Source organism: Pantherophis guttatus, chromosome 13, assembly GCF_059756535.1.
Source record: "Pantherophis guttatus breed Tessera chromosome 13, ASM5975653v1, whole genome shotgun sequence".
Classification (NCBI taxonomy): Eukaryota; Metazoa; Chordata; class Lepidosauria; order Squamata; family Colubridae; genus Pantherophis; species Pantherophis guttatus.
Genome location: NC_142075.1, coordinates 6,295,999 through 6,314,039, shown reverse-complemented (window position 1 = coordinate 6,314,039; position 18,041 = coordinate 6,295,999). Strand labels below are relative to the sequence as shown.

Sequence of the window (18,041 nt, the reverse complement as noted above, 5' to 3'; positions counted from 1 at the left end):
GACCCGGCAGGCTCATTTTTCACCCTCCCCAGGCTCCAGAGGCTTTCTTGGAACCTGGGGAGGGCAAAAATCCCCCCCGAGGCCGAAAACGCCCTCCCAGAGCCTTCGTGTGAGCCCTGTACTTACCTGGCATCCAAAAGGGCTGCGTGGAAATTCCTGAGAGGGGAGGGGCAGCCAAAAATCAACTGACTGGAGCTCAGCTAAGGCAATGGCTCGCGTGCTTGCAGATATGGCTCCAGGTGCCACCTGTGGCACGCGTGCCATAGGTTCGCCATCACGGCCCTATACCATTCTGAACAAATGGCTGTCCAGTCTCCTCTTGAAAGCCTCCAGTGATGGAGCACCCACAACTTCTGAAGGCAAGCTGTTGTGGGTGTTTCATCACTGGAGGTATTTAAGGAGACTGGATAGTCACTTGTCTGAAATGGCATAGATTCTGCTGCTTAAGATGGGGGCTGGACTAGAAGACCTCCAAGGCCCCTTCAGTTCTGTTCTATTCTAAAGCACAACCTGCTAAAACTTAAAATCTGAGATGCGGTATTTTTACCCCTCTCTATACTCAACAGTTTGGTCTAGACACTACACCAAACTGTCTCTCAGATTTCTTCTTAAGCTTCCACATAAACAAAGCATGGAAAGTGCGTAGTGCTTGAAGTGACTAAATAAATCTAAAAGCCACTGCCTTCCAATGCAGCCCACACATTGCAAAATTTCTCATGGATTTTCAAAGTCACCAACCTTCCAGTCAAGGGCAAAAATCCTGCTAGCCTTCACCCCTCGAAATGCAAGATTGTCAACTTGGAAGGTGATGCCCCAATGGGGGAAGGGATGTCCATTAAAAAGCACAAAGTCTATTAAATTCAAATGGGATTTTGCATGCACTGATGTTATTATAATAGGCATTCCTCCAATGGGATTTTATGCATGCTTATTTTGCATACAGTTCATGCATGTGTAAAAGCAGGAATGAGATTTTACACATGCACATTTTATCTATTCTATCCGAGCATAGAACGGCAAATGGGATTTTGCAGACGTGTGAAAGGATATTGTGTATGTTCAGATTTGCATTCAAAATCCACACAATGAGCTCCATTAAATTGGGAGGTTTATTTGTACCTCCTTTATTTAACCTCTCAGTTTTCTCCACCGCTCTAACATTTCTACATAGGTACTAATCAGATCTGAACGTAGAACATAGAATAACGGAGTTGGAAGGGACCTTGGAGGTCATCTAGTCCAGCCCCCTGTTCAAGCAGGAGACCCTATACCAGTGATGGCTAACCTTTTTGCTGTCGCATGCCAAAAGTGGGAGGAGCGCGGGGAGTCGTGTGCGCACATGTCCACCCATAATTCAATGCACCCCACGCATGCACACACGCCCCCCCCACACGCTCCCCCCAATTTTGGCACACGGTGGGCCCGGTAGGCCCATTTTTCACCCTCCCCAGGCTCCAGAGGCTTTCTTGGAGCCTGGGGAGGGTGAAAACTGCCTTCCCCATCCTCCCCAAAGGCCCTCCGGAGTCCGGAAACGGCCCGTTTCCCGACTTCCAGAAGGCCCAAAAATCAGCTGGCTGGCATGCCCATGTGCACTGGAGCTGAGCTAGGGCAACGCTCGCGTGCCCACAGATATGGCTCCATGTGCCATAGGTTCACCATCACGGCTCTATACATTTCACACAAGTAGCTGTCCAGTCTCCTCTTAAAAGCCTCCAGTGATGGAGCAACCACAATTTCTGAAGGAAGCCGTTCCATTGATTAACTGTTCTCACTGTTAGGAATATTTTCCGTAGTTCTAGGTTGCTTCTCTCCTTGATTGGTTTCCATCCATTTATTTATTTTATTTATTTGTTTCCATTTCTATACCGCCCTTCTCCAAACAGGACTCAGGGCGGTGAACAGCCAAAGTAAAAAACAGAACATACAAAATTTAAAAACAGTTTAAAATAATTAAATATTTTGGCCGTAAATTAAAACAACCCAATTTAAAATCAACTTAAAATTTAACTCAAGCCAGCCCAGCTAGTTGAAATAAATAGGTTTTCAGGGCCCAACGAAAAATCCGGAGGTCTGGTATTGAACGTATCTCTAGGGGGAGATTGTTCCAGAGGGTGGGTGCCGCCACAGAGAAGGCTCTCCCCCTGGGGGTCGCCAGCCGACATTGTCTGGCGGATGGCACCCTGAGGAGGCCCACTCTGTGTGAGCGTACTGGCCGGTGGGAGGCTATTGGTGGCAGAAGGCGGTCTCGTAAGTACCCCGGCCTTAAGCCATGGAGCGCTTTAAAGGTGGTCACCAACACCTTGAAGCGCACCCGGAAGACCACCGGGAGCCAGTGCAGCTCGCGCAGGAGAGGTGTCACATGGGAGCGCCTCGTCGCCCCCATAATCCCCCGCGCGGCCATGTTCTGGACCAGCTGGAGCCTCCGGGTGCACCCCAGGGGGAGCCCCATGTAGAGAGCGTTGCAGTATTGCTTCGTCTCTTGCCTTTTGGTGCTTTGGAAAACAGCTTGAGCCCCTCCTCTTTGTAGGAGCCCCTCAAATATTGGAAGACTTCTATCACGTTTCCCCTAACCCTTCTTTTCATCCCCAATTCCTGCAAACATCCTTCGTGCGACCAAATAAGGTCAAGGGTTCCCACTCTACAAAGGAGATATCGTTATTACTAAACACGCTGACATATTTCTGAGTGGAAGAATGCCCTCTAGGATTAACAGCAATCTTATTTTTAACATCCTTATGTGCTGATGGAAGTTGACAAATCACATGGTTTTTTGCTTCCATCCCCAGCGAGAGACAAGGCATTCCACAGAGTACACGGTCTTCTTTCCCAGTAACGCTTGAATCATAGACGGAGTATTTCTCATTCTCATAAAAACACTTCCAAGAACTCAAAATTCGCCTTAAAATTCCAGAGACGTCCAACAGACGAGCCTTCTTTACAGCCATTCCTTTGAGCTAAGGCAGTGAGTTATCTACCTCGAAAGACAGAAAGCAACACAGGGCTGAATCTTAACTGAAACCATTTTATTTTTTTACTTCTTGCCAGCAAATATCATCAATATACGTAGCTGCACCCCAAAATCTAAATATACAAAAGTATGAAGGCTATTGCTTAACGCATTGTAAGCCGCCCTGAGTCTCCGGAGAAGGGCGGCATATAAATCAAATTTAAAAAAAAAATAAAAAAAAAATCCAAGAATTGCATTCATCAAACATTTCAGCCGTGCTGGTTGTCAGGGGGGAGAAAAAAATCTTGTTATCTGTAGAATGATGCTAAATTTATTTACTTGTAAATCTAGTCCTAAGAATCGTTTAGCCCTTCAATTTTATCACCCTTTTCTTAAATGTATCGTACTAAGGACATTTACCTATCTATCACGCTACTTTTCAAAATATTTGGAAGTAGACATAAAACCTAGAATACCCGTGCTATTTTCATATTTCCATTCTCTTTATAAACTGATGGATAAGTAGTCCTCAACGTACAACAATTCGTTTAGTGAGGGTTCAAAGTTGCAACGGCACTGAAAAAAGTGACTTATGATAGTTTTTCACACTTATGACCAATGCACCAAGAGCTGTGGTTAGAGTGCAGTACCGCAGGCTACTTCTGCCGATTGCTTGCAATTTGGCAGTTCGAATCTCACCAGGCTCAAGGTTGACTCAGCCTTCCGTCTTTCCAAGGTGGGTAAAATGAGGACCCAAATTGTTGGGGGCAATTATGCTGACTCTGTAAACCGCTTAGAGAGGGCTGGAAAGTACTGTGAAGCAGTATATAAGTTTTAAGTGCTTATTCTATTCCTATTCTATTCTATTGCCATAGTGGCACAGTGGTTAGAATGCAGTACTGCAGGCTAATTCTGCTGACTGCCCGCAGTTTGATCCTGACCGGCTCAAGGTTGACTCAGCCTTCCATCCTTCCGAAGTCAGTAAAATGAAGACCCAGATTGTTGGGGACAAGAGGCTGACTTTGTAAACCGCTTAGAGAGGGCTATAAAGCACTGTGAAGTGGTATATAAGTCTGAGTGCTATTGCTATTGCAGCATCCCCATGGTCACATGATCAAAATTCAGACAGTTGAAAATTGGCATCTCTTTATGACGGTTGCCATATCCCGGGGTCATGTGATTTTCCCCCCTTTTGTGACCTTCTGACAAGCAAAGTTGACGGGGAAGCCAGATTCACTTAACAACCGTGTTACTAATTTAACAACCGCAGGGATTCACTTCACAACGGTGACAAGAATGGTCGCAAAATGATGCAAATCTCACTTAACAACTGTCTCGCTTAGCAGCAGAAATGTTGGGATCAATTTTGGTTGTAAGGCGAGGACTACCTGTGCAGTATTTTGTTGAGGCAGAACAATACAATACGATGAACGGTTGCAGGAACTGGGCCTGGCTAGTCTAGTGAAGAGAAGGACTAGGGGAGACATGAGAGCAGTGCTCCAATATTTGAGGGGCTGCCACAGAGAGGAGGGGGTCAAGCTATTTTCCTGGAGGCCAGACAAGGAATAATGGATGGAAACTGATCAAGGAGAGATTCAATCTAGAAATAAGGAGGAATTTTTTGAGTGAGAACCATCAACCAGTGGAACAGAAGTTGCCTTTGGAAGTTGTGGGAGCTTCATCACTGGAGGCTTTCAAGAAGAGACTGAACTGCCATCTGTCAGAAATGGTGTAGGGTCTCCTGCTTGGGCGAGGGGTTGGACTAGAAGACCTCCAAGGTCCCTTCCAACTCTGCTAATCTGTCTAAACCAGGGGGTCCCCAAACTTGGTCGCTTTTAAGACTTGTGGACTTCAACTCACAGAATTCTCCAGCCAGCTATGCCAAGTTTGAAAACCTCTGGTCTAAACACTTAATATGCCAGCCAGCCAGCCAGGAGGTGACCAAAAGATGAAGGGAATTCCAGCCATTACAAAATAAAAGTCCCTTTCTTTAAAAACTGCCAGCCTTACTTTTTCTCGTTTCTCCTTTCCACAAAGGCTTCCCCTTCTCTGCCCGCATACATACATAACACAGGAGCTGGAGAGCATAAAACCTTCCTGAATTTACATGCTTGAATTGCATTTAAAAAAAAAAAAAAAAAAGAGGATATTCTGTTTGGAAAGTTGCAATAAACCCACCGCGGAGTGGTTTGAAAAACAATCTGCAAGGGTTATTAAAAAGGGGGTGGGAGAGGAACTACTAGAGTTTATAAAACATGCAATGAGAGGAGTGGTCCTTCACCCCCCCCCCTTTCCCCAGAGTATAGGTACCAGAAAACCATCCGGAGAGTAAATTTAGAAGGAGCCTGCCTTGCGTTTGCCAGATTCCAGAAATCCCCAGCATTTCTCCACAGAGCTGAAAAGAGACTCTGCCATCTGAAATAACCCGAGCCTGGTAAACAAGGACAGGACATCACATGGGCTGGTGCTCCAGCCACAATGTCAACAGTGAGCTTCGCCAGCAGATAGCAGGAGCCTTGGCCTTCGTTCAGGCTGGAAGGATGGATTCTGTTTAATGCAAAGGAAACGACCTGCCTTCTTTACGGCAAGGGAGAAATCCCCAGGCCGGGGGTGGAGGGGGAGAAGAGGGGGGTTGTCTCCAAAAATGCTCCTAAATACGAAGCGGATGGGAAGCTTCCAGGGTGGATAAAAATCAATGATTTTTTTTAAAAAATCAGATTTTTTTTATTTAAATCGGATTTTTTTGATTTTTATCGAATTTATTTTAATAAAAAACTTTTGGGGTAAAAATCTATCGTAAGATAGTTTTCTATTTAAGATACATAAACAATTTAGTTTATTCAGCATGGAATGGAGCTGAGTGATGTAGCATGAGGCTGTATATTCTGCAACACTGGGACTATCGGTGAGTCAACGGTGGGTCAAAGGAGTAGCAGAGATGACAGTTGCTCTTTAAAAATTATGATTTAAATCGAGTTGATTTCAATCAAGGCTTTTTACTAGTGATTTAAATCATGATTTAAATTGTGTTTTAAATCAACTCGATTTAAATCAAATCCACCCTGGAAGCCTCGATTAAAGGCTTCCTCGGTTTTTTTAAGTTTAAAAGGCTGACCCTCGCAAAGGGTTCGCTGGTTTTCAATGGAGCAGAAGAAGAGTCTGATGCTTGAGGAAGAGCAGGGGGTGAAATCCAGCAGGTTCTGGAGAACCGGTAGCGAAAATTTTGAGCAGTTCGGAAAACCGGCAAATGCCACCTCTGGATGGCCCCAGAGTGGGGTGGGAATAGAGATTTTGCAGTATCCTTCCCCCAAGAGTGGGGAGGGAATGGGGATTTTGCAATATCCTTCCCCTTGGAGTGGGGAGGGAGTGGGGATTTTGCAGTATCGTTCCCTCTGGAGTGGGGTGGGAATGGAGATTTTGCAGTATTCTTCCCCCAAGAGTGGGGAGGGAATGGGGATTTTGCAGTATCCTTCCCTCTGGAGTGGGGTGGGAATGGAGATTTTGCAGTATTCTTCCCCTGGAGTGGGGAAGGAATGGGGATTTTGCAGTATCCTTCCCCTGGAGTGGGGAGGGAATGGGGATTTTGCAATATCCTTCCCCCCAGGAGTGGGGAGGGAATGGAGATTTTGTAGTATCCTTCCCCTGGAGTGGGGTGGGAATGGAGATTTTGCAGTATCCTTCCCCTGGAGTGGAGGGAATGGGGATTTTGCAGTATCCTTCCCCTGGAGTGGGGTGGGAATTTTGCAGTATCCTTCCCCTGCCATGCCCACCAAGACACACCACGCACGCCACACCACGCCCATAGAACCGGTAGTAAAAAAAACTGAATTCCACCACTGGTTTAAAGGGACAGGAAAAGGAAGCCATTTTTGGCCCCTGGCTGCAGAAATGATCTGAAATGAATCATTTTCCACCCCTCCCACTCTCAAAATCCAGTCTCGGGTTGCATCAACAGAAGGATCATTTCAAAATGACGTCAAGTGATAATACAACTTTATACTGCCCTGGTAAGACCACACTTGGAATACTGCGTCCACTTCTGGTCACTACAATACCAAAACAAAACAAAAAAAAAGATGTTGAGACCTTAGAAAGTGGACAGAGAAGAGCAACCAAGATGATTAGGGGATTGGAGGCTAAAAACGTACAATGAAGGATTGAGGGAACTAGGTATATCTAGCTTAATGAAGAGAAGGGATTACCCGTGGCATGATAGCAGTCTTCCAATGTTTGAGGGGCTGTCACAGAGAAGATGAGATTGACATACTATGAGCTGGGGTGGCGCAGTGGTTAGAATGCAGTATTGCAGGCTGACTCTGCCAACTGCCAGGAGTTCGATCCTGACCGGCTCAAGATTGACTCAGCCTTCCCTCCTTCCAAGGTAGGTAAAACGAAGACCCAGATTGTTGGGGACAAGAGGCTGACTCTGTAAACCGCTTAGAGAAGGTTGTAAAGCACCATGAAGAGGTATATAAGTCTTAAGTGCTATTGCTATTGTTATATTCTCCACAGCACCTGGGAGCAGGACAGGAAGCATTGGCTGGGAGCTTGTTAAGGAGAGATCCAACTAGAAATAAGACAATTCCTGACAGGGAGAACAATTAATCAGTGGAACAGCTTGCCTGCCTCCCAGAGAAGTGACTGCTCTATCGATGGAGGTTTTCAAGAAAAGACCGGATAGCTATTGGCAGGGTTGGACTAGAAGATCTCTGAGGTCCCTTCCAACCCTATTTATTCTATGTTCTATGTACTACGTTGTGTGAAACTCTGTTACCTTTTCATAACCAGCTGCCCCATTCTGCACAGACAGGACCATTACAAATATAAATCACACTTGCCAAACAGCCAAATTTTGATCCCATGACCGGGGGGGGGAGGGGGGGGCTACAAGGATTGGTAGTGTGAAAAAAAGGGAATAAGACACTTTTTCAGAGCCATTGTAACTTCGAAGGGCCACTAAAAAAAAAGTTGTAAGTAGAGGATTACCTGTAAGGCGCTTCCGGTCAATCTCTAGAATGTTCTAGAAATACACACACAGAGAGAGACACACACCGACATGTCGCCTTGTTAATATTGACATTTCCAACCATTTCAATGGAAAAAGCCAAGGAAAAAGATCAATAATCACCTTCCCCAACTCAACACCCAATGGCTGTGGAAGATGGGAGATGTCATCCTCAGGGCCCTGGTGTTGGGGATACAGCCGTCAAATGGAGACAGGCCAAATGATCAAATACAATATCCTTGACACACAAACCAACCAACTACGTTTTAGCTAACCACATTGTTCAAAGCCAGCCAGTGTGGTCGTATCATCCCAGAAATGATTTAATTCGAGTCATGGCGACATAAAAAGCAACCACACCAAGCAACTGCTATAGCTTGTCCTTCATTGTCCCGAAATGAAATGTTGACTGGGTCAAAAACCACAGGTTTGGATTTCATCGTCACAGAGAGAGCACAGGCTGAATGAAGGGAAAGACTGAAATATTCTACAGCCCAAAGAATGTATTTCTCCCCCCCCAAATGCCACAAAAACAAGCAAATCAAAGCCAAGTGGCTTTGAAGTGACGTCCCACAGGGAAAAACAAAAGTGGCTGTAAATTATCACTTAGGCCTTTCTATGGTCTCCCCCCTGTAAGGTAGATTTCTTTTAAGAACTGACCGTAGGTTATTATAAACTCCAATTTTTAGTTTTATTTTTAGAATAGAATTCTTTATTGTCCAAGTGTGATTGGACACACAAGGAATTTGTCTTTGGTGCATACGCTCTCAGTGTACATAAAAGAAAAGATACCTTCGTCAAGAATCATAAGGTACAACACTCAATGATAGTCATAGGGAACAAATAAGCAATCAAATCATACTAGGAAACAATCAATATAAATCATAAGGATACCAGCAACAAGGGTACAGTCATAGGTGGAATGAGATGGGTGGTGGGAATGATGAGAAGATTAATAGTAGTGCAGACGTAGTGAATCGTTTGACAGTGTTGAGGGAATTATTTGTTTAGCAGAGTCATGGCATTCGGGGAAAACTGTCCTTGTGTCTAGTTGTTCTGGTGTGCAGTGCTCTATAGCGTCGTTTTGAGGATAGGAGTTGAAACAGTTTATGTCCAGGATGTGAGGGGTTTGTAGATATTTTCACAGCCCTCTTTTTGACTCGTGCAGTATACAGGTCAGGGGTGAAATGCTCCCGGTTCGGACCGGATCACCCGATCCAGTAGCAATGGAGGAGGGTGGTTTGGAGAACCGGTAGCAAAAATCCCTGCCCCCCCATGCCCATCTGAGCCACACAATCATCAGAGGCTTTCCCCCCCCCCTTTTAAAAGCATATTTTCTACAACCTCTTCGGCCGAAAAAATGCTTTTAAAAGTAAAAAAAAAAAAAAAAAAGCCTCTGATGATCGTGTGGCTCAGCTGGGATCATTAAAGGCTTTTAAAAGAAAAAACACCTTTTTTTCTTTTAAATGCCTCTGACGATCCAAGCTTATTTGCCTGATCGTCAGAGGCATTTAAAAGAAAAAAAAGTCTCTGCCAATCAGGCAACTCAGCTGGGATCGTCAGAGCCTTTTGAAAGCACTTTTTTACACTCTCTTCGCAGAAAAGTAAAAAAAAAAAATGGCCACGCCTACCCAGTCACATTATCCCCCCTCCAAGCCACGCCCACAGAACCGGTAGTTCTCTTCAGAGAAGAGACAGCAGAGCCCACAGCTACATAATGGGAGGAGGAGGTCAGAAGAGACCCCCCCTTGTTTCTCAGCCTGTAAAGGAGGGGGGGGAGGAAGACTGTCAATGTCATTTTATAAGAAAGTCAATGGGGAAATCAGATTCACTTAACAACCGTATCACTAACTTAACGACGGCAGCGATTCTCACTCAGCAACAGAAATTTTGGGGTCAATTTTGGCCGTTGAGTCGAGGACTACCTGTATTTTTAGAAATCAAAGGCTACATGTTGGGATTCATTTTTTAAAATAAAACCAGTTGAGGAAAAGAAATGCTGTTATCACCCCGTATAAACAAAAAATTATAAAGAGCCTTGGTAGTACAGGGGTTTAAGGCACCCTGTTATTAAGCTGGTTATTAAGACCAGCTGCCTGCAATTACTGCAGGGTTCGAATCTCGCCAAGGCTCAAGGTTGACTCAGCCTTCCATCCTTTCTAAGGTAGGTAAATTGAGGACCCAGTTGTGGGGGCAATAAGCTGACTTTGTATAAATATACAAAAGGATGAAGGCTATTGCTGAGCACGTTGTAAGCCGCCCTGAGTCTCCGGAGAAGGGCGGCATATAAATCAAATTAAAAAAAAAAAGTAATAAAAACAGATTATAAATCTGATCAGACTGAAAATGTGTGTGGGGGGGGTTGGAAATCAAAAGTACAATTTTAATACACTATTAATGGTCAGATATATCTTAGAAAAAATGTCATGGAAATTTGAAAAAAAAATCAACTGGTATTTTTACTTTTCAGCATGTGGCTAAGAATAAAAAATACATACAGTGAATCAGTACAAGGAGCACAGGCTGAACTCATGATTTTACTACCCATCATTTAGTTCTTTTTACAGCTTGCTAAAGCCAGAAACCAATCACTGTGGTATGAAAACATAACTTACGGCTCACTATACATTGTGTACCAGCCAATTGTGATTTCGGCAGTGAACCAATAAACCACGGTTTAATAAAGTAAGTATAAAATAAAGAACGTAAGTCATTCAACCGGAAATAGGAAGCATGTTTTAAGTTCCAGATCAGAAGTCCAGGGTTCAAATCACTTTAAAATATTTCTTGATATTCTTTTGGCAAAGAATTAGAACACAAAAGAACCAGAGGAGAAAAAAAAAAACACTGCCATCCATCCAGTCCTATATATTGCAGATCAAATTTTTTTCCCCCAACCTTTAAAGACTGGAGGACTTCAACTCCCAGGATGCTGAGTGGGGAATTCTGGGAGTTGAAATCCATGCCTCTTAAAGTTGCCAAGGTCAAAAAAAAACACAGTTGTAGACAGAATTAAGAATTTAAAATACAAGTAGTCCTTGACTTACAACCGTTCATTTAGTGACGTTTGAAGTTACAACGGCACTGAAGAAAGTTTTTTTTTTTTTAATTTGATTTATATGCCGCCCTTCTCCGGAGACTCAGGGAGGCTTACAATGCGCTCAGCAATAGCCTTCATCCTTTTGTATATTTATACAAAGTCAGCTTATTGCCCCCACAACTGAGTCCTCAATTTACCTACCTTAGAAAGGATGGAAGGCTGAGTCAACCTTGAGCCTTGGCGAGATTCGAACCCTGCAGTAATTGCAGGCAGCTGGTCTTAATAACCAGCTTAATAACTGGGTGCCTTAGATCACTGTACTACCAAGGCTCTTGGTAAGTGATTTATGACCATTTCTCACACTTGCGACTGTTGTAGCTTCCCCATGGTCGCAGATCAAAATTCAAGATGCTTGGCAACTGACTCGTATTTATGACAGTTGCAGTGTCGCAAGCTCATCGGATCACCTTTTGCGACCTTCTGACAAGCAAAGTCAATGTGGAAGCCAGATTCATTTTACAACGATGTTACTAACAACCGCCGCGACTCACTTAACAACTGTGGCAAGAAAGGTCATAAAATGCGGCGAAGCTGACTTATATATCTCGTTTAGCAACATAAATTTTGGGCTGAGTTTTAGACGTAAGTCGAGGAATAGCAGTATGTAACTTCTATGCCCCTCAGTTAATTATAGGTTGCTTTAATACCCTGTTTTTCTAACAAGAATAAATAAATTCACTGTTAATGAAGGAAGGAAAAGGCTTTGATTTGCGCAAGACGGACAGATCTTCAAAATACGATTAAGTAGGAAATGGCAAAAGAGGGGAAAGGAATTATTACCAGCCTGTTCTAAAGAAAATAAAAACAAACCAGATAAAAGTTTGCTTTCAGAGTAAAAATTGTTTCAAGTTTGCATAAACAATGCCCTATCTTTAGACTTCAGATGGACCAAAGGCAGGGAAAACAACAATCAGCCGCAAAACACAGTCCCTCAGAAAACTTTACATTGCTAAATAACATCCCTTACAACATAATAAACATTAATTAAAAGGACACAGGCCTTTAATTGTTACCAAATGTGTATTTATTCAGAAAATGTGACAAGGTCATCTCTACCAAAAAACCACCAGGATCCAAGGAATTCAACCTTGTTTAGGGTTTTATTTCGACAACCTCCCTACCACCCTCGTCACCAAAAAAATAGGGACTTATTTTCAGCAAATTCTATGAAAATTCTTCATGGAAAAAAAAAAAAGAAAAGAATGTCATAGCTACTTGCCATCTCTTGCTGGCAATAGTCTCTTGCGAAAATTGGCCCCTCAACTAGTTTCGTAAATTACAAAAGCAACATTTTCAAAGGGGCCCATCAATAAACAGAGATTGCGGCAAGATTTGCGGCAAGATTTGCTTGTGTCCATAAACCAGGTTTGTTTGAAGCTTTGCTGAATAAGCCTTCATTGGAGGATTTCACTAAGTCATTAATCCAAGATGGCAAACCACATTTGGCAGGATTATAAATCAGGCTAGGATTTGATTTAGCCAATTTAAATGCATCAAACCACAGTGGCCTGGATTCAAATCTGACCTGCTACCTCACAAATTAGAAAATCAGGAACTGGAGTCACTAGGCAACCTATTATACCCAAGTGCAGAGATTAGGCCAACCTTGGCAATTTTAAAAACTTGACAAAATCAGCATAGCTGGCTGTGGAATTCTGGGAGTTGAAGCCACAAGTCTTAAAAGTTGCCAAGGTTGGACACCCCTAGCCTAGTGTATAAACATTGATTTTATAAACTTCTTAAAAGCCTTTGTATATCCTTCCCCTTAAAGAAAGCTCAACAGCAATGTATAACAATATATAGAGTGGAGTGGAATGGAATGGAATGGAATGGAATGGAATGGAATGGAATGGAGTGGAGTGGAGTGGAGTGGAATGGAATGGAATGGAATGGAATGGAATGGAATGGAATAGAATAGAATAGAATAGAATAGAATAGAATAGAATAGAATAGAATAGAATAGAATAGAATAGAATAGAATAGAATTTTTATTGGCTAAGTGTGATTGGACACACAAGGAATTTGTCTTGGTGCATAGGCTCTCAGTGTACATAAAATAAAAGATACATGAATATATACTTGAAGCCAGAAAAAGGGAAGTGCATGTACAACCCTCTAAGTCCAAACCATCATTCTGTGACTTAGTGTGATGGCCTATTCACGCCTCATAATGCAACCTAGTTTCGGTGATTTTGATTTAACCGGGGGTTGCTCATCATAGCTTTGGCCATGCAAGGTGGGCAGAGGTGTTCAGAATAATAGAGTAACAAAGTTGGAAGGGACCTTGGAGGTCTTCTAGTCCAGTCCCCTGCTCAAACAGGAGAACCTATACTATTTCAGATAAGTGGCTGTCCAGTCTCTTCTTAAATGCCTCCAGTGATGGAGCATCCACAACTTCTGGAGGGAGGTTGTTCCATTGGTTCATTGTTCTCAATGTTAAGAAGTTTCTTCTTAAATGGTATAGGGTCTCCTGATTGAGCAGGGGGCTGGACTAGAAGACCTCCAAGGTACGTTCCAGCTCTATTCTGATTGATTAATTCTAGGTTGCTTCTCTCCTTAGTTAGTTTCTCTCCATTGCTTCAGGTGCTTTGAAGAATAGCTTGACTCCCTCTTCTTTGGGGCAACCCCTGAGATATCGTAACACTGCTATCATGTCATCCCTAGTCCTTCTTTTCATACTAGACATACCCAGTTCCAGCAACTGTTCTTTAATTAATTTAATTGAATTAATTCAATTTATATGCCGCCCCTCTCCGAAGACTCAGGGTGGCTTCATATGTTTTAGTCTCCAGTCCCTTAATCATCTTTCCTGCTCTTCTCTGCACTTTTCCTAGAGTCTCCACATCTTGTTTTTTTTATAATATGGTGAGCAAAAACTGGATGCAGCGTTTATCCAGGAGCCTGGATAGCTCAACAGACTAAAAGCCTGTTATTAACATTCAGCTGCCTGCAATTACTGCAAGTTCAAATCTCCCCAGGCTCAAGGTTGACTCAGCCTTCCATCCTTTCTAAGGTAGGTAAATTGAGGACCCAGTTTGTGGGAGCAATAAAATGACTTTGTATAAATATACAAAAGGATGAAGGCTATTGCTTAACACATTGTAAGCCGCCCTGAGTCTCCGGAGAAGGGCGGCATATAAATCTAATAATAATAATAAATAAAAAAAAGTGTGGTCTTCCTTCCCAAGGCATGATAAAGCGGTACTAACACACTTCCAGCTTTTGCGCTCAAGAACCGGCTGTATCTCCGCGCGCGCAGGAGGAGCCCCGAGATTTCCCCCCAGCCTTTGGCCCTTTCCTCCCAAAAGCAGAGGCGGAGACCCCCGGTTGCCCCTGAGCTTCTCCTCCTCCTCCTCCTCCTCCTCCTCGGCAGGGTTGCAGAGCGCGCCATCCTTCTGCGCCCCGACATCTCCAGCTGACTCCAGGAGCGCGCGTTTGGGCAAGGCGCAAAGCGATGGCTATTTTTGCTGCGCTGCTTCCTTTCGACTATCCCAGCCCGGGGCCGCCTTGCATGATTTCCACCCGCTTCCCTGAACCCCGCAGGGATTGCATCGCAAGAAGGGACGGCTGCACTCTGCCCATGGCCAGAGAGGCCTCCTCTTCGCCTTGCGCCCGTTCCGGTTCCTTACCGGCACCGCCTCTCCCCGTGCGCAACCGAGAGGCCATCGCCCTTCCTGCCTGCCTGCCTGCCTGCCCGCCCTCCGGGCTTGCTCGGGAACCGCCCTCGGCCCGTCCCGGGGGCTGAGCCGCCCCACTTTCCTGCACCCGGCCCGGGAATTGCCGGTGTGCGAAGGAGGGCCGTGCACCCCGCGGGACCAATCGCCGTTTGCGCGCCGTCTCTGGCTGAGCTCCAGCGCTGGTGGACGCGGAAGCGGAGCGAGCAGCTGCAGTCACTCAGCCCCGGGATTGCGAGTTGCAACCGGTTCTCCGCCCGCTTGCGAAGCTGTAAACAATGGTTTGGAAACCACAGTTGCGTAACTTTCTTTAAAGCCGTGGACAGCCGTTGGCAATCCAAGCGGGGCTGAATTCAGAGAATTAGAATTAGGAATAAGGAATAAGGAATGGAATGGAATGGAATGGAATAGAATGAGAGAGAATGGAATGGAATAGAAAAAGAGAATAGAATAGAATAGAATAGAATAGAATAGAATAGAATAGAATAGAATAGAATAGAATAAGAGAATGAAATGGAATGAAATGGGAATAGAATAGAATAGAATAGAATAGAATAGAATAGAATAGAATAGAATAGAATAGAATAGAATAGAATGAGAGAATGGAATAGAATAGAATAGAATAGAATGAGAGAATGGAATAGAATAGAATAGAATAGAATAGAATAGAATAGAATAGAATAGAATGAGAGAATGGAATAGAATAGAATAGAATAGAATAGAATAGAATAGAATAGAAAAAGAGAGAATGGAATAGAATAGAATAGAATAGAATAGAATAGAATAGAATAGAATGAGAGAATGGAATAGAATAGAATAGAATAGAATGAGAGAATGGAATAGAATAGAATAGAATAGAATAGAATAGAATAGAATAGAATAAGGGAATGAAATGGGAATAGAATAGAATAGAATAGAATAGAATAGAATAGAATAGAATAGAATAGAATAGAATGAGAGAATGGAATAGAATAGAATAGAATAGAATAGAATGAGAGAGAATGGAATAGAATAGAATAGAATAGAATAGAATAGAATAAGAGAATGGAATGGAATGGAATGGAATGGAATGGAATACAATAGAATGAGAGAGAATGGAATAGAGTGGGTAGTAGGAAGGGTAGTAGCCGGGGCTCAGGACCACCGGAGAGCCACTCTGACTGGAGCGGAAAATTTTAAAGAGAGTCGGTTTAATGTCAGGGTTCCAAGTAATACACCCGTAGCAAACAAAACTCCGAGGCAGGTAGATTGCTCAAATAATAGTTTTATTTATATATACCATATTGGCACAATTCTGGTGAAAACCAACTCTGAAGGTTCCCGCGGTGTTCACCTAATTAAAAGTAAAAGTTTTTCCCTTTCCTGAAACAATCAGTCACATGGTCCAATCAAGGTGCCGGCTGGTTGCCTGGTAACATCACTCCTCCTCTCTCTCCAACCGGGTGTGAGAATGTCCTTGGTTCCCAGGAGAAAGTATTATGTTTTGGCTACAAAACTCCAGCTATTTCTATTCCCCGCTCCCTATCCCTCCAGCTCTAGTGTGGCAACACTGAAGTTCCAAAATGGCTTCGGTCAGCTCAGCTTCAGGGGTGACATGATTGTAAGTGCAAAAATGAGTGGTACCTACGTCACTTTTATATCAATGCTGCTGTAACTTCAGACGGTCACAAAGCAAATGGTTGTAAGTCAAGGACTACCTATATAGACTTCTTTGCTGCTTTGTGACTCATGAAAGTGATGTCCCGTTCTGTGGACTTGAGGAATATGATGATTTGCTGGTGGCAGTGTAACTTTATTGAAGTCAATGACCGCTTCAGAGAACAAAATATCGAACCACATAAAAAACAGAACACATTTTTTACATAGTTATAAAACCCTAAAATTAAGGCAGTATTTTCCTGTGGCAAGCAATGGCAGCATACGATGAACGGTTGCAGGAACTGGGCATGGCCAGTCTAGTGAAGAGAAGGACCAGGAGAGACAGGATAGCAGCCTTCCAATATTTGAGGGGCTGCCACAGAGAGGATGAAGGGGGTCAACCTATTTTCCAAAGCACCTGAGGGCCACACAAAGAATAATGGATGGAAACTAATCAAGGAGAGATTCAACCAGGGGTGAAATGTAAAATTTGTTACTACCGGTTCTGTGGGCATGGCCTGGGGGGTTAATGTGACTGGGTGGGCGTGGCCAACTTTTTTTTTTTTTTTAACTTTTCAAAGCATTTTTTTCTAATGCTTTGAAAAGCCTCTGCCAATCAGGCAACTCAGCTCAGATCGTCAGAGACTTTTCAAAGCATTTTTTTTTACCACCTCTTCGGCCAAGAGGTTGCAGAAAAAAATGCTTTGAAAAGCTTCTGATGATCCCAGCTGAGCCGCGCGATCATCAGAGGCTTTTTTTTTTTTTTACTTTTAAAAGCATTTTTTTGTCGGAAGAGGTTGTAGAAAAAATGCTTTTAAAAGTAAAAAAAAAAAAGCCTCTGATGATCATGAGGCTCAGCTGGACATGGGAGGAGTGGCACAGGGATTTTTGCTACCGGTTCTCCAAACCACCCTCCGAACCGGGAACATTTCACCCTAGATTCAACCTAGAAATAAGGAGGAATTTCCTGACAGGACAATCAACCCATGGAACAGAAGTTGCCTTTGGAAGTTGTGGGAGCTTCAACACTGAAAGCTTTCAAGAAGAGATTGGACTGCCATCTATCAAAAATGGTGTAGGGTCTCCTGCTTGGGCAAAGGGGGGTTGGACTAGATGATCTACAAGGTGCCTTCCAACTCTGTTAATCTGTAATCTAAACCTTCCCTGGAGATATTAAGATGCAGGCCTGACAATATAAAGCAAATAATCATTCTCCAAGCAGAGTAACAGAATAACAGAGTTGAAACGGACCTCGGAGGTCTTCTAGTCCAACCAGAAGTTGTGGATGCTCCATCACCAGACGCTTTCAAAAAAAGACTGGACAGACACCTATCTGACATGGTGTAGGATCTCCTGCTTGAGCAGGGAGTTGGACTATTAGAAGACCTCCAAGGTCCTTTCTAGCTGTAGAAAGTTAGCACCCACCCCTCTCCTAGAAGAATGAAATGTTTTAGGAAATATTAATAAGGCAGAATATTATATTTCCCTAAAGGGAGAAACCTGCTCTTGGAAAGCAGCCCCCACCTTCCTGAATAGCCCACAGCAGATGTAAGCACTTAAGAGATAAAGAGACAGATAGCTCTATTCATAAGCAAATACCCTCACCCAAAATCCAACAAAGGTAGGATTAGCCCTCAGCCACATAGGAATTGCCCAACACGCCTTCATTGCATCACC

General features: G+C 43.6%; 1 protein-coding gene across 3 annotated transcripts in view; it reads right to left on the bottom strand.

Moving 5' to 3' along the window:
* The window catches only part of FAM169B (Protein), a 94,253-nt gene extending 79,371 nt beyond the window's left edge, over positions 1–14,882 (bottom strand). For 2 of the 3 annotated variants that reach the window (XR_015729729.1, XM_087877757.1), the window contains exon 1: positions 14,682–14,770. Coding sequence is in view for 2 of the 3 variants with exons in the window: in XM_087877757.1 (XP_087733883.1) it covers positions 14,682–14,718 (37 nt within the window). In the remaining variant the exon portion in view is untranslated. Of the gene's footprint in view, positions 1–14,681 lie in introns of all 3 variants that reach the window. The other variant, XM_034435435.3, reaches the window with a different exon arrangement.
* Between the last annotated feature and the right edge of the window lie 3,159 nt (positions 14,883–18,041).